Source organism: Varanus komodoensis, unplaced genomic scaffold (assembly GCF_004798865.1).
Source record: "Varanus komodoensis strain SLA01 unplaced genomic scaffold, ASM479886v1 scaffold15, whole genome shotgun sequence".
NCBI classification, from domain to species: domain Eukaryota; kingdom Metazoa; phylum Chordata; class Lepidosauria; order Squamata; family Varanidae; genus Varanus; species Varanus komodoensis.
In genome coordinates, this window is record NW_025335440.1 from 25695044 (window position 1) to 25719460 (window position 24417).

The 24417-nt window shown below is 45.0% G+C and overlaps 1 protein-coding gene across 1 annotated transcript; it reads right to left on the bottom strand.

The window, feature by feature from the left end:
- Nucleotides 1-5704: 5704 nt before the first annotated feature.
- Nucleotides 5705-23075, bottom strand: VIM (vimentin). Its single transcript, XM_044424878.1, has 9 exons — nt 22419-23075; nt 20587-20647; nt 11400-11495; nt 11144-11305; nt 9179-9304; nt 8355-8575; nt 8214-8257; nt 7504-7586; nt 5705-6032 (listed from the first exon to the last, which is right to left on the bottom strand). The coding sequence occupies exons 1-9, from the start codon at nt 22964-22966 to the stop codon at nt 5994-5996; spliced, it is 1380 nt and encodes a 459-aa protein (XP_044280813.1). The 5' UTR covers nt 22967-23075; the 3' UTR covers nt 5705-5993.
- Nucleotides 23076-24417: the final 1342 nt, after the last annotated feature.

Below are 24417 nucleotides of genomic sequence, written 5' to 3' on the forward strand. Positions count from 1 at the left end.
CATAAAATTTATAGCTACTTATTAACAGGAAGCAGTAACATTTTGTTCTCCCACTGTTCTAAAATGTACCTTTAAAAATATCTGGAAAACCATGTTTGCATCAACTGCCCTTCTGTTCACAAGCCAAAGGTATCATTAAGAGCATTTTTCTTCTAAACACAAGTGCATACACACATGTGTGCATACAGGGGTATTAATCATCCAAGAGGCCAGCTGGCACAGCACCTCAGAAGCTGGAATATACCACACCTTCATGCAATAAATAAGTATATTTACGGTGCAAACATTATACCAGGCTTAACTTTCAGGGAGAGGAACTAGTAACTGTGTGGGGTCCCAGCAGTACAAGTCTTTGGGGAGGGAATGAGGGGCAGGCAGCTTTGCCTCTCCAGCCATAGAGGCACCACTGCTACCAGGGGAATAACCCATGCCTGGCGAACAAAGCAGCTGCAAGAAAAACAAGAGCTCAGCTGCAGGGACAAATTAACTGGGCACATGTACACACACACCTGGCCAGCTTATTTGTGAGAATTTCCAGAGCTGTAGCCATGTAAGTCTGCTCAGCAAAGACAGGTGTCCTGTGGCATCTTAAAGACTCATACATTTATTTCAGCATATGATTTCAGGGACTCTGTCCACTTCCTTCAATACCTGATGTATTAATCTAAACAAGCTGGTTTAAGGATGAAAAAGGAGCCATGCTGGATTCAACTATGTTCCATCTAACCCAGAATTCTGCTCCCACATTGACCAACAAGTTCCTCACAGGAAACCCAGAAGCAGGGCATGAGTAGAACAGCTCTTTCTCAACCATGTTCCCAGCAACTACTGTGCACAGGAATGTTGCCTCTGATTCTGGAGGTAACAGACAGCCATTAGGCCTAGTCACCATGGACAGCCTTGTCTTCTATGAATTCATCCAGTCTGGAGGCCCTCACTACCTCTCGTGGAAGATGGCTCCCCCCAAAACCTTGGCCGGGGGCAGAGGGTTTTTTAATGATTTCCAGAGAGTGATATGCCAATTCCAGGTTTACTAAGCAAAGAGATTATGTATGATTACAATAATATCTAAACATGCTAGCTAGACTTCCAAAACTTTTAGCAGCAAGCCTCTTACACCACACAGTGAGGGTTCCTGCAAGGTAGGACTCCAATCAGCTGGGTTCAGAAAAAACATCAGAATCTCCCATGAGAAGACTCTGAACCAGTGAACAAAGAAAGTGGCTAGCTTTTATAGATTTCAAATTTATGGCATTGTAATGTATGCATACAGCATTCTATAGAATTAAAATATATGGGTTTAAGAGTAATATTGTTTACACAGGTGTTAAGAGATAATGAAATAGTCTGAGCTAATAAGGAGGATTCCTGTGTGGGTGGCCGATGTTTCGTCTCTGTCGGAGCAGCAAAGCGTAGGCTCATTATGCCTCTTGCTCATAGAAGTAACACCTGATAAGGAATGTTCAAGGGCACTGTGCAAGGTCCTTGTGCCATCCTGGGATCAGGAAAGGAAAGCTCTCTAGTTTCATGAAAGCAGACTGTCATGGTCAGAGCGATGCTAACTAAAGCTCTCTTGTATGGTTGTAAGCAACTAGACTTTAATGTCAAGTGGAACATGCAGCTTAAAGGGCTAGAGACCCAGGTCTGGCTTGTTTGGGGTTCAGACCTGTTACAGAAGGGAATTCCACAGTCCAACTATGTGTTGTGTAAATAAGTCCTTCCTTTTATCTGTCCTGAATCTCACATCGATTAGTTTCATGGGATGATCCCACTGGGTTCTAGTATTGTGAGAGAGGGTGAAAAATATCTCCCTCTCCACTTCCTCCAAACCTTCCTTCCCCACCCCCCAGTAGGTGTATGTACACCAATCAAAGAAAAGCTACTCCTGCATGCTTCTGATGGAAGTTGACAGTATCCACAAAAGTTTGTGCAGGAATAAATCAAGTTAGCCTTTAAGGTGCCACAAGGCTCATCGTCGTTTCTCTTTTTGAGGATTTTCTTCACTTGACCATCAAACTGGCAAAAATAACTGCCTCCAAATGTGATTAATAGTTTTCATTTGCAAAATGTGTGTAATAATATAATCAGAGGGGGTTTTCATTGGAAGCTCAGTTGACAGCAGTGGTGAGGAGTGCTTTCCTTCAGCTTCGGCTGATTAATCAGCTGCGCCCCTACCTGGAGTACGACTGCCTGGCGACAGTGACACACGTGCTGGTGACTTCCCGCCTTGACTTCTGTAACGCGCTTTACGTGGAGCTTCCCTTGAAGACGGTCCGGATACTTCAGTTGGTTCAAAATAGAGCTGCCAGGCTGCTGACGGGGACTGGGCATTATGTTCACATGACTCCAGTCCTCCGTCAGCTTCACTGGCTTCCTGTTGAAGTCCGGGCCCAATTCAAGGTGTTGGTGATGACCTATAAAGCCCTGAATGGCTTGGGTCCTGGTTACCTGAAGGAGTGCTTACATCCATATATGCCCAGCTACCCCTTGCGATATGCGGGAGAGGCCCTTCTCCGGGAACCCTCTGTGAAAGAAATTAGGAGGGTAGGTACTCGGAGGAGGGCTTTCTCTGTGGTGGCGCCCAATCTATGGAATGTGCTCCCCAGAGAGGTCCGCCTGGCGCCGTCGTTATTTGTTTTTCGGTGCCAGGCGAAGACCTTTTTATTTAAACGTCATTTTAATTGTTAACAATATTTGCTTCCAGGGCGACTTCTTTTATATTGTTATCTATTTTATATTGTTGGTTTTATATTGTTATTTTTGTATTGTATTGTATTGTATTCTGTGCTGTGAGCCGCCCCGAGGCTTCGGCAAGGGGCGGCATAGAAATGTTTTAATAAATAAATAAATGTAGACAAATATATACATGGGGAGAGTGGCTGGATTTGCATGACATGGTTAACCCCCCATGAGTTAAAAGCCATGGTAGGTTAACATATTGTCCAAACCCAGCACTGTTCCCGTGAAGTGGCTTATAAGCCACTTCAACCGTGGCTTGTTGTATGATTTATTTAACCTTCTGTGGGTTAACATGTCATTCAGATCTAGCTACTTTCCTGGGTTTCACAGGAAGATCAGCTAGCAAGTCATGTGGCAAGAGAGGTGGACATCTACAGTGAGTCTTGTTTACACGGGCAGCTTTCCCAGTCTGTGCCTGGCAGTAGAGCTCTCTTGGTCTCCTCCATCCCAGAATCTGCCTGGCAACTGGTGATGCCACAGTCAGTGCTCCTTGCCCACACCACCCCCTTCAGCGTTCAGCAGTTGAATAGACTGGGAACTTCCTCTGCAGAGTTTTAGTTAGCTCGTCAACACAGAGCAGAGTCACCTTACTCTATTCAATCCCTGCTCCCCCAGGTCCCAGTGTCCTGGTAGGGAACACACCCCTAACCCATTTGCCAGCTCAACTCCATTGCCCATCTCCCCATCCCACCTGCAGGCAAGAATCCCATTTTAATGAGACTTCTGCTGCCTTGAAGAAGGTCTTATTCTCTACTCACTTTTATACCAAATTCTTAATCAAGAAGGACGTCCATGTTACAGCACTAAAGTGTAAGGTTTTGGAAGGCTGGTGAGCATGCCAAACCTAAGTGGTGGATGGCGGGAAACCAGAGAGAAAAGCATTCCACCTTCTGGTGAGGTTGGGATGTTTCTACCAAGGATGGAGATGTGGGGAGTGGGAGGGGACGGCAAGGGGGCAAGCTGATGCCACAGCGGGAGGAAATGAGGTGCCTTTGCCAGTGTAGTATGTTTGTATGTTATGTATATATAGACCGTCCATCTACTGCTATTTCAGGATGGTTTACTGTGCTATGGTTTCATTTCTATACCACCTGTAGCCAAAGCTTTTTGGGTGGTGTACTGCAAACCATCTCAGTTTATTAGTATGTCATGCAAACCTTCCCAGTTTATTAGTATGTCATGCAAACCTTCCCAGTTTATTAGTATGTCATGCAAACCTTCCCAGTTTATTGAGGATGGGGTGGGGAAGTAGTACATTTAAGTAGAAAAAGAGCATCTCTTTCACCATACTCAAGGATGCATTAATGGTTTAGCATGCAATCCTATGCAAGTTTAGGGCATTACATAGGAATGTACCCTAGATCATTTTTTTAAAAATCTGCTGAAGAGGTGCTCTGATTAATTAGGTAGCAGATCTTAACATCTTTATTTTTTAAAAAATGGTAAGAGGTAGCAAGCAAAATGGCAGTAGGCATTCCCATTCCTCTCAAGCCCTGTAGAAGCACCTGCTTTTCCTCATGTGGTTGCAATATGAAAGGGGAAGGATGGGATTCCTGCAAACCACTCACTGAAGACAGATCCCATTCTTTGTACAATCAGGGTTATAAATCAGGCAAGCATCTCTCCTTTCCATCCCAACTTTGTTAGTGTCCGACTTCACTTCTCACATGCAGAGGGGCAGTAGGCCCCACTCCCTCTCTCCAATGAGAGGAAAATGACTGAATGAAAGAGAAAACCTGCCCGACACAAGGAACATTGTGTCGCCATCATCCAGGAATAATGAATGCTTTTTGCTTTAGCATTTTATTGGCTCGGATGAAAATCTTACCTACCAACACTCATAATTGACAAAGGGTTGAATCCTATGTAATCAACAACTCACTTTCAATGGCTGGACAAGCACCATTCAATAGGCTATTTTGTAGCTATGCACAGTGCTATGGCATGGTGGTTAGTGTCAGGATGGGGATCTGGGAGATCCAGTTTTGGTCCGCTCTCAAGCATGAGGCTCTCTGGGTGACTGAGGTCAGTCACAGTATCCGAAGATGGTTGTTGTGGGATAAAATGGGGTGGAAGAGTACCTTGTAAATTCCTTTGGGCTCCTCACAAGAGGAAAAAAGGTACAATATTAATGCAATCTTGTACTAATATTGCAATAAATGCTAAACTTCTACTTGTGTGAGATCACAAACCCCTTCCAACTCAAGCCCCCGCATGTTTGCATCTGGCTTAACACTCTCTGCTAGCCATGCATTCCATTCCTTAAAACCTCCTAAGAGTTTGTGACAGTGTACAGACCTCTCAGCAAGGTCTCCCTGCCTCCTCAGAACCCGGAATAATGTCATGGCAACATTCCTTGTGCTCTAGGAAAATTCAGCTTCCTGAGCACCCCATAAAGTATTCCAACTCTTATCACATTTCCCAGGGTCCTCGGCACCAGGGAAATTCCTTTCTGCATTCCACACAGAAGAGGCATTGAGGCCTCACAGGTCACTCAGCGATCTCCACCGCCACAACTGCCAGGCAAATTTGGAGACAAGTTCAGGTTTTCTGTGTTACAGCACAGTGATGGCATTAAGGTCCTGGTATGTGTCCCCTGCTCCTGAAGTAACCTTTGAAAGGAGAAAGGAATTACTTTCTTGCTTTCAAAACTACTTTCCCACATTTTAAGCTGACCCGACAAAAGAATCTTGCACTACTTTCCCAACTGGTCAGTAATAAAATATTGCTATTTGAATGCTGGGGACATGCTAGGTTTCCCACACTGGCTCAAGGAGACAATATCCCCCTGTCCCATAATGCCCCCCCCCATGAAAGTATACTTATTGCATAACTCCTCATCCTGACAGGAACCAAGATCACTGCAGCAGATATGCTTATGTGGTTTGATCCTGTCATAACAGATGCATTTCTTGCCACCTCTACAACAGACAAGGCCCAGCCACAAAGCAGACCACACAAGAAAGCAGTTTCTCAAATGTTTATTGAAGTAGTGAAAGGTTACTCATACTGTGCTGAAAAAAGCAATTTTATTTAATTCAGAAACTTAAAAAACAGTACTGCAGTACAGGATATTGTTATTTTTTACTAAACTCCCTTTTCAAAAGCTCTGCTAAACCATCAGGATCTAAGACCTAGTTGTCTAGCATCTCCATCTTGTACTTTTGGATAAACTGCAGAAAGGCACTTGAAAGCTCTTTTTAGTTTTGCTGGTAAGTGTTCATTTCTGCACAAGAAGTTGTGCTATTCTCTCTTCACTCCAGTTCATCATGGTGAGAAGTTTCGTTGATAACCTATTGAAAACAAGCAGCATCAGATATCAGAACATTAGCTAATAGTTCATTCATCTCGATGCTTAGGTTATTTCACAGTCAAGAAACCCATACTGACTAGGGAATGATGGGAGTTGCAGCACTTTTTTGTGGACTGCATCTTTTCTCTACTTTAAACTAGTGACTAGAAATCCCATATGAACATTTCAGCTGAGCTTGTTGCATGCTCCAAAAACAGGACTGGACATCATCAGGACCGCTGAATCTGGTTTTGCCTTTGCCTAGAATCCTAAGGCCCACCAACTGGAGCCCAAAAGGCAGACACTTCAGATGCTGAGCTGAGGCATTTGTTCTGAGTACCAGAGTTAAGCTCCCAATTCTTCCAGAAGTTCTAACCTTGTCTACTCTACTAGCCCTGCTGGTGCTGAACTCAAAAGCATACCAAGTGCATGCCAAAGCTTTCCCTGCCTTCTGCTGCCTGTCTAGACTTCTCACCCGAAGCCAAGTGTGGGGAAAAAAGCTGAAGGAATGGAAATTCTACAGTTCAGAGACAGCTGGTCTTCTTTCATCAGCCTGCACCAACTGTTCCATCTTGGAATTGCTACACTATACAAGCAGTGTGGAATTTCTTCATTGTGGAGGAAGCTTTGAACTGAACCAACTATCTGACATAAAGCTGCACTGAGCTTTATGATGAATCGCTGGACAAGTGGCCTTCCTAATCTTATCTGGAACACTATATTACTCTTTTAGGGAAGTATGCCCAACCTACAGAGCCATACCTCATCATCAGCCCTTTTCCCTTCCTTCTATCACCACAAGTATTACAAATGCAAAATCTGATGTTTTAGTAAAACAACTTGAATGCAAACACTGTTATGAACCCTGGCAAAGGTTCTGTTGCTGCTGCTGTTTTTCAGCAAGACTGGGAGCTGCAGTCCAGAAATGTACAATTTAACTGGCTTGGGGCACAATCCTATTGAGAAAACCACAAACCTCCTCCCACTCCACGTTTTCACTATATTGTACTTGGGAAGGAGAGAAGGAGATTGGGTGGCTCCAGGACAGCCCATATTCTGACTGCTCCAATCTCTTCCTCTCCCTGCAATTGCCCCCTCTTTGAGGTTGCTTTCCCAATGGCCAACAGCCAACATTGTTCTTTCTTTGCAGGGGAGGGGGCACCAAGCCCCAATTCCCAGCTCTGAGATCAGACTGCAGAGAATCTGAACCATTCTATGGCCCCTCTGAGAATGTCTAGGGTCATAAGATCATTCCCCATCAATTATCTTTTCCCCAAAACTGTTAGGCTGCAGAAAGAACTCAGGCATGCCCCTCTCCCCATTGCAAATGTGTGATGGTTAGGAAGCTCCCTCACCGTCAGTGACTAGTATTTGCCCACAGTGCTTCCACTCTAACTGTGCATGAAAGCAGAAATGGACACTTAGGCCGCATATTCTTTCTCCCACCCCCAAACAGTATTACTACCACTCACTTGTCCATCTCTAGTTTCAACAGTCTTGATAAGGAGTGTTCTCTTTGAGTGGGTGTCCAGTGGGATGGACTCAAGGTTTGTTTCTGTGGAGGGAAGGTCAGATCATAGTTCAGACTTTGGTTACAGAACGGTCACTCACATCAGAAACGCCCGGCAGTGATGCTGACTTCGGTGGCATGCTACATGATGGGCTGTGCAAACCACTAAGGCAGTGTTGGGGAACCTCTGCCCTCCATCTGGTCCATGGAGGTGTGGTGGTCCTTACTTGAACCCCACCCACACCCCTCTTCCTCACCTGGAGGCCACCAGGTGTTGAGGAGCCGTGGGGAGAAGCACCCCCTGTGATTGCCCACTACAGACGGAGATAGCAAACGGAGTCCCCAGCACAGTGCTCCTCCTCCCAATAGGAAGAACAAGAGGCATGCAGGGAATCCATTTTCTCTGATCACAAAGCAAGGAAAACCTAAATGCAAATCAATGCTCTGGCCACAAATAGGACCAACTGCTGAAGTACTGCAGTGAAACTTACCTCTGCAAAAACCCCAACTCTGGAACACATATTTGGTACAAGCAAGGCATGGCAATGCTATAGGAGCACCGCAGTTCCAATGAAGACCAAGGCACACATACAAACTATGTAACACCATTTTAAATGCAATTGCTAATGCTTTGAGAGGTACCATTTACTAGTACGGCTGGCAGCTACTTACCTCTCAGATTCATGGAAGCAAAAGTCTGAATAGGCATTGAAATTCTGTCAAGAAAAACAAAAGAAAAAATCACATGTAATGAGCACAGCTGTAGCCGTTTCCAGGCTTCCCTGCCAGAGGCGCACCAGACATGTTTTGTACCTGCTCTCTTCTCCTTCCAGCAGTTTCCTGTAAGTGGCAATCTCAATATCAAGGGCCATCTTGACATTCAGCAGGTCTTGGTACTCGCGCAGATGGCGAGCCATTTCTTCCTTCATGTTCTGAATTTCTTCTTGGAGGTTGGCAATAGTGTCTTGGTAGTTAGCAGCTTCGACAGCAAAGTTATCCTCCATCTCACGCATCTGGCGTTCCAGGGATTCATTCTGCAGTGATGATCAAAAGCACTCATTGACGTGTCAAGCAAGAGTCATCATCCAACAGTGTATACAGGTAAAAGCTCCTATCAATGGCTTAAAGTGTACTTTTGCAACAGTAATGCTTCAGCTGTTTCTCTTTCTACTTCAATAGAAATCAGCAAGGCCAAGAATTCCTTCACAAGTTGCACAGTGCAATGAGAGAGAAGGATGCACTTATTGATCTACAGGAAGCATCCAGCACCTCAGAGTTTAATTCATTTCATGAATGCACACATCCTATAGCTAACTGGTAGATCACATACTTCTTATGCACAGTCCCTGGCATCTCTACTTCCAGGCAGGACTACAAAATATTGGCCTAACTTAGCCTTTTCCAAACCAGTGCCTTCCAGATGACCATGTAGGTTGGGAATGAGTAAAACTACAAGCCAACATATGGAGAGCACCTTGAAGGAGATGAATAGGTGAATATATACCAATAAGTGGAGCTTCTTTGCCAATACAAGAGCTTTATATTCTGTACTTTTGCTTAACAAACAATACAGACCTAAGAACATTTAGGGGGAAAGCCAGCAAAAGCATTCCCTTCCAAGTAGCTTTTTCACTTACAGTTCCTTTAAGTGCATCAACTTCGCAGGTTAGAGTCTGAATTTGCCTGCGGTATTCATTTGCTTCTTGTTTGGCTTGGCGCAAGGCATCATTGTTCCGGGTGGCTGCTTCAGACAGATCTGCAAACTAATACCAGCACATGCATTAACAACCAGATTAACACTGCAGGTGTATTAGAATCCAGTATGTATTCTACCAAGGACAAAGCCAGCACAAGGGTTTCACCACAAGGATTCAATTCATTTTGGAGAAGCATTTGGCGGTCATGTTTTAAGTGGGGGGTGGGGCTGAGGACAAGGGGCAGTTCTAAATGTGCAAAAGCTACAAGGCTCTTTTAGCTTAAAGCTCTTCTTGCCAGAAATTAGGCCACAGGTGATGCATTTTAGAATGCCAACTGAAAAGCCAGGAAACAACCGAAAAGTGGCAACTGGGAAAAAGGGTGGAAAACCCTGGAGGGCCTGACTGATCCTGCAAGAGGGCCAAACCCAGCCCCCATGCTTCAAATGCCTCTCCTCTGGACTAAGCAATTACAAGCTACTACAAAGACTTATTATTACTAGATCACTTAGGGCACAAACCAACACATTCCAAGGGAGATGCACATAACCTCCAAACATTGAGGCTTATGTGCATCCAATGCATGAAACAAAGTGTGGTCATGATGATCTTCTTGCTGTGGTGCCTGACACTGCATATTTACTTTGGATGGTCATTTCTAGATTTAGCGCTAGTAAGGGGTAGGGAAGAGGCTGGGGCAACAATAAGGCCCCGTTGCATCCTCAGAGAGGTAGCCAGCATGTACTTTCTGTACTGGCTGTGAGGAGAACAGGGCTGAGACATGCACTGTCCCAGTGGGACTTGGAACTGATCCAGATAATCCTACAACCATTCCCCGACAATGTTTGGAGGCAATAGGATTGTGTCGTCCTCAATCAGTAGAATTCAGCTACAGGTTCAGACCTTTCAGGACAAGTGTCTTTTCATAGAATAGTCTGCACATAATTAAAATTCACTGAGACCCACATATTATTAAAAAATTCCCTGTATTTTAGCCAGCTTGTTTTGCAAAACTGCAACCTGAGCTCTTGTTCTTACATGTAGGGCTTTTGTTTTCAATACAGAGGCATCCCCACAGAATTCCAGCCTCTACCAACAACATAATCAAACCCATCCACTAATGTTGCATAGCAACAATGCACAAGACTAACATGTTTTGCCCTGCAATTTCCCCTTCAGGACAGGGCATGATGCAAAGGAGCAAATAACCTGTGCTTGAATCCAATGAAAAGAAAGCAAGTCAAGTTTAACATACAGTGCAGCCTCTAGCTTTATGGGGAATATATTCATAGAAGGCCTGAATTCTCAGGGTTATACACACAGTTCCCAGCATTCTCTAAGCACTCCACAAACAAACAAATTTACTCCCAAGGAACACCAAGCAGATTCCTCATTTTATCTATATTCTAGAGTGTAACAAAATTTTTGGTTGAGTGTTTTGACGTAGTGAAGTGACTATCAGTTGTTTTTTTTAATCAAAAAGTGGACATTTCTAGAATGCACTTGTACTTTATGTACATATGCAAGAGTTCTTGCACACGTCATTTGTTCTCAATTTTAATGGAATGATTCTTTAATTGTGTGTATTTGATTATTTTTATTGAAAGATATGAACTACTTTGGATCTGTTTTGAGACAGAAGTCCAGCATAAATTCAATAAACATGAGAATTCAGCATTCCAAAATGAAGGTGAAGGGGTTCCATAGCTTAAGGCAGAATGTTTATGGTATTGAGGCCCGTTTTAGATTCACAAATACTTTTCATTCATATTCAGCTAACCAACACTGGAATGACAGAATTGTCATAAGCTGTGGAACTGCGTATTATTTCTTCCATAAAGATTTTATAGAGAAAACCTGTAAGTAAGATGTGGTATGGATGGGAGTTTAGCTAAGCCTTTCACTTACTTTGGACTTGTACCATTCTTCTGCTTCCTGGAGGTTCTTGGCGGCAACACTTTCATACTGTTGACGCACATCCCGCAAAGCTGCAGTAAGATCTGGCTTGGCAACATCCATATCAATCTGGATATGCTGATCCTGGATTTGAACCTGAAGCTCACGGATTTCCTTATAGAAAGAAAGACACCCGTCATAGAAACATTTCTGAATGATATTCTTTTTCAAGGAATTGGCATTCCAAGAGCTGCCCCAGTCAACTTACTTCTTCATGAAGCTTCTTCAAGAAGGCAATCTCTTCTTGCAGGGACTCAACTTTGCGTTCAAGGTCCAGACGGTTCAAGGAGGCATTGTCAACATCCTGAGGAAGCAAAGCAAGAACACCCTCAGTAAACTTCAGAAGCTAACTGGAGCAAGCTAACTTTGTTCAAGGATAGGCTGGACATGCACATGGTAGGCATGTCATGAGCGGAGCTGGGGGTCAGACTAGATGGCCTGGGAGGCCACTTCCAACTCACACTGTTTCTATGTCTAAGTAGTAGTGAATATGGATCTAGCCCAATATCATGAAGCACAAGGCAATTACTTTGTGGAGGAAGCAGTGGCCAGATCCCGTTTCCTTTAAGAATGGTGCAAAGTGCTGCACATGTGTGCATTACAATTTTCCATGAAGATTTTGGAGAAGAAACTAATTGGAGAAAAAAACTACCATCATTTTGGCAGAGAGTTCTCAATTTTTAGAAACATACTGTTTTGTAACATTAATTTTAGATTTTACTGATACTAAAGTTCCAAATCATTTTTTCTAGGTGCTTATTCCTAGGAAACTCACACAGCTCTTCAAGCATATTAAGATTAGTAATAGCTCTCAGTATTTGTTTTTCTTCAAATCTCAACATTGTAAGGGATACACTACTAAACAGTCATGTTCATGTCTTAAAGTATATCAACTTCCAAGTCAAGTTTGATCTTTTTTAACATTGTGTTCAATCCCATTCTTTACTCAGTATTGCATTTTAGCTTTGGCTGCTGGAAAAAGGTACTTTGAGCATTTAAAAATTAATTTATTTCTGCACAGTTTTAGTTTAGTTATTGAATGTGAGTTGAGGAAACAAGCTGGAGCAAATCTCAGTCAACACAGGGCAACGTGAATGTTCTGGAAAGCCAGTGTGACTGGCGCCCCCTCCAGGCAGTCCCTTTAACAGGTAAGGGCTCCCACACTGGAACACTGCACTTGCTGGTCCCATCTCTTCTATTTCCATGTATGCCAGCATCTACCTCTTCAGGGCTTAACCTTGCTGTGCTGCACTAAATACACAGCTTCAGTTGCACCAAGGCAAACGCTAGCCTACCTGGCACAATATAATGAGGTTACGAAAGCACTTGGAGCAGCCCTTCTGCGTAAGGAATAAAATGAGGCTCACTGCTCCTTTGTTTTTTTGCTGTAGGCTGAAAATATCTTGGGTTGATCCTAGGAATGTAGTGATATCATGCCACTTCTGATGCAGGCCAATCAGAATGCCCACAAGCCCAGAGAATTTGGGGCATCCCATGCAGGGCTGAGGATGTGGACGAGACAGCCTCTGCCTCTTTGCTTGGTCCGCCCTGCAAGGCGGGCTGATTTCAGCCATCTAGCACTAGCTAGAGTGGTCACTCTTATGACCTTGCAGAAGCAGCTGGCACAGTTCTTCATATGCTGGCTGTAAGGTTCAGAGCACAGATCCCCAACTCCAAGGTTAGAGCTTCGTCCCTGATCTCAGCTCTGGGAATCCAAAGAATCTTATGACTCCTGCTAAGATGCAACAAAAGCCAGCTATTTATTCCATTCATACCCTGCCTTTCCACTAAAAATAGCACATCCAATTATAAAATTCAGATAAAATGTGAGGCGAGGAGACCATAAAAACAGATTAAATACACACCAATAAAAGAAACCGCACCCACCCACTCTAATTAAAACGTTTTTCAGAAAATAAGTCAGCTCAAAAGCCAAACACTGGTCTCAACTAAAAAAAAAAAAAAAGGGTGTGCCTGCAGGCAAAAGAATAACAGTGACAACTCACCCAGAAAACTGGCTGAATGCAACCACCAAGGAAGTCCTCCCTTACATTCCTGCCAGATGAGCTTCTAGTGGTGGTGGGATTGAGAGAAGGACCTTTCCCAAGTAACTTAACATGTGACAATGTGCTATTTCATAGAGCCATTGATAAATGGCCCAGACTAGACTGCTGCACTCTAATTGCGAGGCCAAACAAGTTGAACATAAAGAGATGTTGGCATCCTTAAAGAATCTCTGTTGTAGGTGAAGGCGGGGCAGGGCAGGGCAGAGCAGCCACACAGGAAATGAATTGCATATGTAGCAGGCTCTGCAGCAACAAAAGCAGAGATAATGCGCATATCTGGCAGCATGTGATGAGATTAGCGCTCATATCAGACTTTTGTTTCCTACACCCTGTGCAGGACAGCCAGCCATTTCACACAGGAACTGAGCTGCACAGGTTTAGAAAGCTGATTTCATGCTCAAATCTCACAGCTTAGCCAGGATGAATCTAAGTCAACAGTAAGGATTCATATTCTTCTCAAGACATCCAGCATGAAATGCACAATACACTGAATACATCCAACCCTATCCAAATTACTTTAGAGTAAGCTTCACTAGCTAGTGCACAAGGCCCAGTCTCTCCTCAATAAGTAGTAGTCAAAAACATAGTGCATTATTCAGATGTGAAAGTCCAGAAAACGTCCCTCACTTCTCCCACCCCAAAAAACACAACATCATTTTGTATTATTTATTTATTTAGGAAGCTTCTATGCCGCCCCATTCGCCGAAGCCTCGGGGCGGCTCACAATAAATAAATAACAACAATATAATCTGAGACGACCTGGCCAAAGATGTAAAATAAATAAATAATATTAGCAATTAAAATGATGTTTAAATAAAAAGGTTATTAAAGACTTTTCTAACCCATCCACTACAAATGTATGGGGACAGTGTACAAAAAATGAGAAAAAATTTCCAGGGAGAACTGGAAAAATGTATAAAAACATGTCCCACCCTCAAAAAAAAAAAAAAAAAAAACCCCCGGGGAAAAAGGGAAAAAACGGGGGGGGGGGGGTTCCTATTTTTCCCCAGGCAACATTTCCCTTCAGTTACTTGTGACCTAAGACCACACTTCCAAATGCAACACTGTTAATAGGGACTCTCAGCACACCAGATACTTTGCTAGTCTGGGATTGATGCAGGGGAAGGAAATTGGTTACTCCACGGCAGGATCTCTCTCAACAATACAATGTGGAAAGATGTACTTGTGAAATGAAACCTAAATAAAAGCAGAGACAGATGAAGAGGCAGGAAATTTAACAGGACAGAAAAGGCCAAATAGGCTGAAGCAGAGTTGGAGGTGGGATTCTTAGCAGTTAGGAATTAAGGCTACAGTGTTACAAAGCTGTATTTTGTGTCTGAAGGCCAGTCATCAGTGTTTAGAAGTGCATCTAAGACACATCTATAGAGTTTAGAATGCCAAGCAGAGGACTTAAAACTTTTTGGAAACCTGTACAGATTTAATAGGGCACTGTTCATTTACCTTCCCAGTGTCTTACCTGAGCTGAACAGGGGCTTATCCTTTAAGCCTGCCTACCCGAAACTGAACTACAACACCCACCATCCTCAGCAAGCAGAACCATAATTAAAGCCTTAATTAGGAGGTCACAATCAAACTTGGGGTGAATACATACTGTAAAATGTAGTCTTGAGGTGGACTGAGTACTTCACATCCACATGGAAGGGAAAAGCCATTGCTTAGGCAGGGTGGTAACTTGGGAACAGAACACCTGCCTTGGGTGCAGAAGGTCCCAATTTAACCTCCTGCATCCACAGGTAGAATGGAAAAAAACCCTGCTGCTTGAACCCATGGAGCACTGCAGCCAGGCAGTGCTAATGGCACAAAACGTGATGGGCGAGTGATCCAACTCTTTGGACTGCTGTAGATATACCAGGCACAAAAGTTTAAGTTGGTTCTCAACATTTAAGCCATGTTATCTAACCTCTTCAGGAAGGCGGCTACAGTACAATCTCATCTATCTACTTAGAAGACCCATTGCATTCAACAGGGCTTACTCCCAGGAAAGCGCTTGTGGATTCAGGATTCCAGAAACCGTTTAGCAATCCACCTAGGCTAGCTTGAGCATAAAGCTAGCCTCCATGTATCAAGACAGACTAGCCCATTCACTGTAGCACAGGCAAATATGCATAGGTGCTTCAGCCTGCTTTCGACAATATTGTCTGTTAAAGATGCTTATGACTGAACGTGGGACTTTTTTCCTTGCAAACTGCATGTTCAGCCATTCAGCAATGCTCCCTCCACTGATATACTCACACACCTCATGAATGGCTAGGTCAAATACCTCTCATTCCACTTCTCTACAGCTTTTGGTTCTTTCTCCCTTGAGAAAAACTTCTTTAAATTTAAGTGGAGCCAAGAGGGAGTTTGGTAGCAAGCTAGAAATGGAGACCACAGAAATGGAGAAATTCAGTGCAAGGAACCTGGATAACTTCTAATGTTCTCCTAGGTGCTGCTTGACCCATGGGGCATTGTTTTTGTGGACACTGTACATACTATACATATACACTGCAAATCATGTCTTCTGGGGATGCCAGTATCTCATGGGGATATTGCTTAAGCTGTTTCATAACCTCTGCCAGTCCCAGTGTGGTTTACATTGTGAAATGTCCTTGTAAGTTGTTTTAAAGTTAGAATGATTATGCATAAACTGTAGATAAGAATAGGGGGGAAAGTTATTAATGAAAGAGACTGTGTGGATTCTCAGACTTTGTACTGCATCCCAAAGGGGCTCAATGCTGGTTTTGATGGTTTAATGATGAGAGCCAGGGTGCTGCAGTGGTTAGTGTTGGACTGGGGAAACAGGAGATCTGGGTGCCATGAAGCTCACTGGGTGTGCCTATCTCACAGGGTGGTTTCTGTGAGGAGCAACCTTTTCCACAAGAGGAAAAAAGGCAGAATATAAATGCAAAGCAATGATGATGATGAACATACTCTTCTCAATTTTGGCAATGGTCTGTATTCACTCAAGCCTTGATTTTTGGAAAAAAATTTTGGATGAAAAATGAGAAGGATAATTTCAGAATTAGTTTTATGTCTGCTCCTTAACAGCCGAGACTCTCCATCCCTTACTGAGGAATGGTGGACTGCAGCACAGATGTCCACGCAATGGAGATCAAGGCGCGCACACTCCCCACATCGTCCAAGTGTCACTTTACTTTCACTTGATTTTGAATTCTTTGCTCTAAGATCCCTCCATTAGACAAAGAATTCTAGGCACTATGAAATTATTAGACATAGTTATCCCTTTGCAATTTGATTTTAATGGGTTTTACTTTCAATTACTTTAGAATCTAGAAAAAGAACTCCTAAATTCTGGATCAATCATTAATTGGCAAACCCTTCTAATGCTGTAAGTTGAAGTTTTAGCTTTTAAGTTCGTAATTTCTAACACTTATAAATATAAGCCTTATAAATGTGTAACTGTAAAATGCTACATTTAAGCTATAATGCCTTGGAGAAAAGCTTAAAGTACAAGCAAACTCACCTACTCAAAGTTACCGTATTTTTCGCTCTATAAGACGCACTTTTCCCCCCCTCAAAAGTAAGGGGAAATGTCTATGCGTCTTATAGAGCGAATGTGTGTGTGCCTGACGCCCGGGACGCTGCCGGCCACCTGCACCACATGGCACCAACTGGCAGCGCACACTTGGCGTGCGCTGCTCCACACCCCCCCTCTGGCACAGGTGAGAGCTGTGCTGCTCAGGGGGAGAGGTGCAGAGGAGGAGGAGCCGCGGGCTTTAACCCACCGGCTGCACGGAGAGACGGACTGCTCACCCCCACCGCCCAGGAACTGCTCACCCCCACTGCCCGGGAAGACCTGCCGCTGCGCCGCCCGGAAGACCACCTGGCCGGCACGCGCTCGGCACACCCTGCTCTGCTCCCCTCCTCCGGCGCAGGTGAGAGCTGTTAATCACAGGTTGGTGTGTTTTCAAATGGCAACCCGTCTTAATGAAGCCCATGGGGAAGTGATGGGGAATGTGCCTGTGATTATCCGGAAGCTTCCATGGATCAGTTATCTGTTAGTTGATCAGACACATTTTTTTTTGGATCAGTGGATATTTGAACAGCACTACCTTCGTGTATGAAGTTTATTCTTCAAAGGCTACTTAGTCCGCTGTGTGTTTGATTTACCGTACAATATCTCATTTTTTGTCAGAAGTTTTTTTCTATTATTTACTGGTAGGGCAGTGTGGGCATTACTGGCTTTTTTAGATTTGTTATTGAATTGTCTGCAGCAGCTCTTGTATAACTGGTGTAGATTGTGGATTCCTTCAATAATTCCACTACTGACTAAGAAAGTGATGTCAGTGATTGTGAGCAACAGAGCTTCATAAATTCTGACTCTAGTGATGATGAGTTCTATGGGTTCAACGAAAACTAGAAGAGTACTCGAACTTTAAAGTCTCTCTTTTGTTAATGACAGTGATGGTGGTTCTTAATGCCACTGTTGACTGCTGTTCACTTTACAAGGTTGAAATACGGTATTACTGTATTCTGTTATAGTTTATTAAATAGTTTAGTAAACCATTTGATTCAGAATATTTTTTTTCTTGTTTTCCTCCTCTAAAAACTAGGTGCGTCTTATGGTCATGTGCGTCTTATAGAGCGAAAAATACAGTAAGCACCATGGAGCTCAATGGAACTTACTTCCTGGTAAGTATTAAGGTGGACCACAGCCTTGGTGGTTCTTTAGCCTTTAAAGTTTTCAAGCATGTTTAGGCAGAGAAAAGGTCTACAATTCCCCACAATGTCCAGCCAGTGATGCTAGCACTTGTAGCACATTTTCCTATTTAAGCATGCCTAGAACTACACCGAAAAGTAACGTGCAGGACTGTGCCAAGCGGAAATCGTATCATTTCGCAGAGCCCAGCTTTTTTCCCCTTCCTGCTTTCATGGTATCAGTGTGGTCAGCTACATGTGCCTTGTTTTATCTCCAACTTATTCTACATCTCATCTTGTAGCTATCATATAAGTTTCCACAAGCAGTGCATATAATCACCCAGTGCAAGGCTTCCATCTCTCATCCATCAGAACCACATGTGATCAAAATTATCAGTTCATGCAATCATCATGGCAACCTCTTAAACTGCATTTCTTTAAATAGTATTTAATGTTCTCCAGTTAAATTTCCTGCTTGATGCTAATGTTATTGCCTCTAGGTAGACCAGTTTTAGTTTTGGTCTTTTAAACCCAGATAGCTACCGAATCCAAGGTTAAGAGCTCAGCTTATGACGTCTCCAGCCTGCCAAAAGATAGTGATGAAAATAGGCTAGGGAAGTCCATACTGGTAGACATCCTTAATTTTAAATCTGCAGGAATCTCACCTTCACAGCAAGACACAAAAAATAGTTGCAAAGCCATGCGTATTACTTATGCTATGCAGTGAGATTCCCCCTTAATTTCACCTTCCATTGCTTGAAGGCCTCAAACCAACTTAGAACACAATCATAGAAGCCATTCAGTTCCTGACACTGAGACTTACTATCAGTAAATCATATACACAGGACTGCAGACTAAGGCTGTTTATTCCACACCAAATTATGAGCATCTGGTTCAAAACCTGAAACATTCTTAAATAGACCCTAAACCTGTATAGATGTGGGTTGCAAGTTGCCCAAATGCAACTTATTTCATAACTACTGCCCCACCCATCTCAGACATCCTATTTGCTTTGCTGCAGCTACAATTGCTTCCAAGGATCTCATTAGCACCCCTTTCTCCTTAGAAACAGAGAGGCTTGAGAACTGGTCCTTGAAAACTAAATTGCCCTGCACAGTTTTAACACAAACCAAAAGCTTCATTTTAATAACTCAATAAAAAGTGAACTATTCCAAGTTCTCCACCAATAAAAGTTAGGTCTCCTCAAAGGACAAAAGTGCCACACAAATAGCTTATACAAGTATGAAAATGTAAATTCACCATTTTTTCTTTTGCTGCCAGTCTAACAAAAGAACTCTACTTCAAATGACTAATGGAGAGCAGCTTTTGATGGCACCCATTTTCCTCCCTTCCAGACTGAAAGGGAACAAACTGAAGTATTAAAAACTCAGCCCTAATGTAATATCCCTTTTGTGAGATACTGGTTTTAGGCTAGCTTCACTGGAAGAAGCATAATCAGTTAAAAATCATGTTCAATGCTACTTAGAGACTAGACTAGCTAAAATGGCCAGTGCTTTTAATTTGTGGGTTTCTAAAATATGCTTGCATCATTACACATTCAATAAGAATGCAGCCTGCTATAAGCACCCCAGAATACAAAGGCTTCTATTATTTCAATCTGCTGCCACCACACTTGCTGTAATGCCGGCATCTGCATTCCCTGGTCAGCCCCATAGAAACCATTAATACCTTTCAGCCAAGCGAACAGATGGCTGTCTTTCACCCTTATCAATCAGAAAAATGGATTCCACAGAGCTTCTCTGTGTAACAGGGCTAGACTTTGATAATGCAGAAACAATACTAGGCTTCTAAACAGTCTGGGAAAACTACCAATTTTAAGATTAAATCTTTTTTCATGCGCAGAAGCATAGACATTGGGGTACACTAGTATAACTCAGCACCATGAGCAAGATCATGAGCAAAAAGTTTTCACTTCATGCATCTCAGTCCCCAACTCAAGAGGTACCCTCAGTGAGACACGCCCACTACTTTTCAAGGCTACTAGACAGTGGGGCAAAGCTAGATTTAATCAATCAGTGGGAACCAAGTCAGTCATGATTTACTTGTCTCAGTTATTTTAAATGGGTCTGCTCTAGCTATGACCAGGACTGGATCCAACCCAGCACATGCCCACCCCCCACAAAACACATGCCCCGATGTACTTGGTATTAATAAATATACTCCTACACAATAGTACTTAGGTGCTTGTAACAATCCAGAGAGTAGTGTCAGTTTGTTCCAGCAAAAACAAGAGACTTGTGACACCTTAAAGACTAACAGATTTATTCTGCCATACATTTTCATAGCCTGCTGTCCATTTCATCACATGCAGTGTCCATGAAAAGTGATATCAGATAACTCTACTGCTTTTAAACAGGAGATCTACAGAAATGTACAAGTAAAAAAGATTTACTCAGTATGGCAGCTTGTCATGATGGCTTGTCAGTATTGCTTAGATACCCAAAGCACAGATTTGTCAGAAGCAAAACAAAGCTGTTGTCAAAGAAATATCTAGGCTCTTCATGAGTGCTTATTTGAATTCATGCCAGAAAATCAGTATTGCTATGTCTCTGTTCAACCACTAGGTGGCTTAGATTCCCCTTCTAACTCTAAGCTCTAGGTTTTGCATAAGTTAAGAACTTTTTACAAAAACCGAAAACTGTTACAAACCTGTCTGAAAGACTGGAGAGTATTTTCAGCTTCTTCTCTCTGAAGTATCTCATCTTGAAGTCTATACAAAAAAAAAAGATGTGTTCAAAGATGCTAAACAAGTCAACCAAGAAAGAAAAAAGAATGAATAGACAGGCAGCCACTTCCATGAGAGAAAGGAAGAGGGAGGGGGAAGGAGAAAAGGATGGGAAAGGGAACTCTCCCAGACAAAAGCATTTCATTCCTGGATTTGTGTGACTCCATTTTTATTACTTTCTGCCCAAACGAAGCAAATCTGCTGTACTAGCCACATTAATTGCACAAGAAAATTGGCACTAGCCCTGCAAAAAAATTCTGCCCACTCAACTTAATCAACTAACTAAGCAGAAAACCTGACCTACACTGTGGGTTATTTGCCTAAATGCACAAATTCACATTCTGCTTAAACTGGAGGTTTTCAGAAAGCTGCATCAGCTTCCCCAACCAGTAATTCAGAGTTAGCCCTGATCCAGACCTGGTAATTCTGATGTGACGTGGCAAATCAGCAGTAGCTTGCAACCACATGACTAAAGTACCAGAATAAATTGATGCAGACATGGGCAGACACTGAGGGTGCAGAAGTTAAGCTACACACACTTCAGCAGAAATGCACACTCCCAAGTAAGCATTAGGTTACAATCTTGCACATACTAGCTCCAGAGTAATCCAGTAGATGAAATACTGCAATTGAATGTGTAAATTCAAGCACACTAGATGTATAAATCTACACAGGATAGGACCCAAGAGCTGTACTCCTACGTACACTTATCTGGGAGGGAGCCACACCCCACTTAAAACAAATCCGTTACAAATAAGCTTTCTTAGACTTGTCCCGAGGAGCAACACAATGAAGACAGACAGACAGCATCACCATTTGTTCTTTTTGGTGTTGACTGGGGGAAGAGGGGAAGCTAACCAAAGGATTTTTCAACAAAGACATTAGCCATATTAATTCCAACAAGCAGCAAAGTTTCTTTCACAGGCTCAACTCTAGAAAAGTTTGAACTTTTGCACACAGGGTATCCTTCAAAAGATGATTTTCCATAGAAAATACAAAGTGATAAATTCTGAATCAACCCATGTGACTGACTCACAAGATTTTGATTGATATAGGAAGGAATTGTTACAATTCTGTATTTGTGCAAGACTAGCACAAATCTACTCTCCTACTCTTAATAAGGGATACTGTAGAACATTAATCAGTTTAGCACAGGAGTAGCCTGTGCAGATTTGCCCAGGAGAACACGTGTTTCCAATGCAAGAAGCGCGTTTTCTTTGTTGTTAGGCGCCAAACACCCACAGTACAGCAGGAGACTTCTTGAAAGGGCAATTTCAACGTATCATCCTCTTACAAAAAGAAACGGATTGCCTCTTCCAATGGCACTTACAGCGCACAGCCTTTGTAACTTCTAGTCTAAAATACTTTATTAAAAAGAATATGCTGCCCAAGTAATTTCGGACAACTTTTCAGCTGAGAAAAGGCATTGCTTGCGTCGCTTTCCCAATCTAACTCAACAGCTGCAGTCCTCGTGCCGGCAGCTGTGGCTGCCCGCAGACCGCAACTTGCTGCCTGGTGCAGTAGAGCGATCTCTTCCTACGGAAAGTAGTAGAGCCCGTGCAGAGTAGTAGAGGCACCACCTGCGCTTGGGAAGGAAGGCTTCTATTGCTCATCTCGGCCCCCAGGCAAGCCACTCACTGAAGGAGAGACGAGCGCCCAGGGCACGCCACGCCGCCCCCACAGCCGGGGAACTCCGCGGACCCGAGGCCACGTCCGCAGCCGCGCCCCCGCGCCCCCCTCCCCCGCAGCCGCTTACTTCTCCCGCAGGCGCGCGATGTCGTCGGCCAGGTTGTCCCTCTCCACCTCCACGCGGCCCTTGTCGTTGGTGACCTGGTCCACCTGGCGGCGGAGCTCGCGCATCTCCTCCTCGTACAGGTCGCCCAGGCGGCTGGTGCCCTTCCCCTTCAGCTGCTCCAGCTCGGCCAGCAGGATCTTGTTCTGCTGCTCGAGGAAGCGCACCTTGTCGATGTAGTTGGCGAAGCGGTCGTTGAGCTCTTGCAGCTCAGCCTTCTCGTTGGTGCGGTTGGCCTTGAACTCCGTGTTGATGGCGTCGGCCAGCGAGAAGTCCACGCCGGAGTCGCCCGCCAGGCGCATGGGAGGCAGGCTGGTTCGCAACCGCACCGACTTGGAGGCGTAGATCCCGCCGGGCGCCGACGAGACCATGCGGACGCTGCTCGGCCGGACGGAGCCCACCGAGTAGCGGCTCGAGGAGGTGACATAGCGGTGGCTGCCGGAGGCGCTGGGCCGGCTGCCGCCGCCGAACATGCGGCGGTAAGAGGAGCTCTGGCGGCTGCTGAAGCTCATTGTTGTAGTCCGGGGGGTGCGCAGTCGGTGCGGCGGCGACTTGGAGCGCTTGGGCGGCCGGTGCGCTTGGCTGCAGGAAGAGGCACTGGAGAGCGCAGCGGTGGCCGAGCGTGGCTCTTATAAGTCAGTCCCGCCCCCGCCGTGAAACGCAATCCCGACGCTCTTGGGCCTACCCTCCCTCCCTCCCTCGCGGGGGAGGGGGCTCCCTTCAGCCGCAGGCCGGCTCGGCTGGCTTGCAAAAGAGGCGGCGGCGGCGGCGGCAGCGGCGGGTGGGTCGGCGGGTGGGTGGGTGGGTGGATGGGGTGACGAGCGGGGAGGAAAGCCTCGGTGCAGCAAGACGAAGGGGCGGCGCGCGCGGGCCACGTTCCTGATTTGTGACTGTGCTGGGGGAGGGGGGGGGAAAGGGAGAGGGAAACAGTTGGGGGAGCGGGAGGACCGGCGGGGAGGCCTGGGCAGAGAAGCTGGAGCTGGTCCCAAAGCCGCTGGGCTTCCAATGAGAAGCAGATGTTGGAGCCCGGGGATGGGGCGCGGGCGTGGCGATCGGGCGTGGCGGGGCAAGCTGGCCGCGGGCTGCCGAGGGGAAGAAGGGCCGCGCCCTCCGCGAAGCGCGCGCTCCCTCGCTGGGACGCGCCGCATCTCCCTCGCTCAGGAGGTCTGGCGGGCGGGCGGGCGGCTGGCCGGCCGAGCGCCGCGCCTTCCCGTCCGCTGCGCCCGGGGAGCGCTTGGCTTGTAGCTCTCGCGCCCCTGCAGCCCGACGCTGCGAGAGTCGCTGCGCGGGGCCAGGCAGCGCGGCTGCTGCGGGACGGCGAACGAGGGAGCCCGCGGCGTTATCAGCCGCGTCCACACGGCAACGATCGCGCCCCTATCTCGTGCGTGAGAGGCTGCCAGGCCCCGCCGTCGAACTTGGCCTCGGCTGGGTGTGCGGCGTCTTTTCTGGCTGGTGCGCCCTGCGGTGCTCGTGCGTGTGTGTGGCCTCTCTTCCGAAGAGGGGCGGAAATGGTGTCTGTGGCTTTTCTCCAAGCTACTTATCTATTTTATTTATTCGTATATTTATATGCCACTTTCTCCCTCCTGCAGGGATCCCAAAGCAGTGTGCATGGTTGTCCTCCCCTCCATTTTATACCCACAACAACCCCGTGAGGTAGGTTAGAAGGAGAATCAGGGACTGGCTCGAAGTTAACCAGTGAGTTTCACGGCTGAGTGGGGGGGATTAGAAGCCAGATCTCCTGAGTCCCAGTCCAACACTAATCACTGCGCTATGCAGAAAGTACACTGAAGTCAACTTACTTCTGAGCAAGCTTTCACAGTGCTGCAATGCCAGTGACTTAAGTTTCTGGAGGCAATGTTACTGCAACAAGCCCAAGTCAGTCCCAGTAATAAGTCACAGCATTTCATGTGTACTCAGAAGTAAATCCCACTGAATTCAGTGGGGCTGACTCTGAAAAGTGCAC

Coding starts and splice junctions, on each gene's coding strand:
- VIM (XM_044424878.1), bottom strand. CDS start 22,966: ATGAGCTTCAGCAGCCGCCAGAGCTCCTCTTACCGCCGCATGTTCGGC. Junction 11,306..11,399: donor TGAAGAAGCTTCATGAAGAA/GTAAGTTGACTG, acceptor TCTTTCTATAAG/GAAATCCGTGAGCTTCAGGT. Junction 8,576..9,178: donor TTGATGCACTTAAAGGAACT/GTAAGTGAAAAA, acceptor TCATCACTGCAG/AATGAATCCCTGGAACGCCA.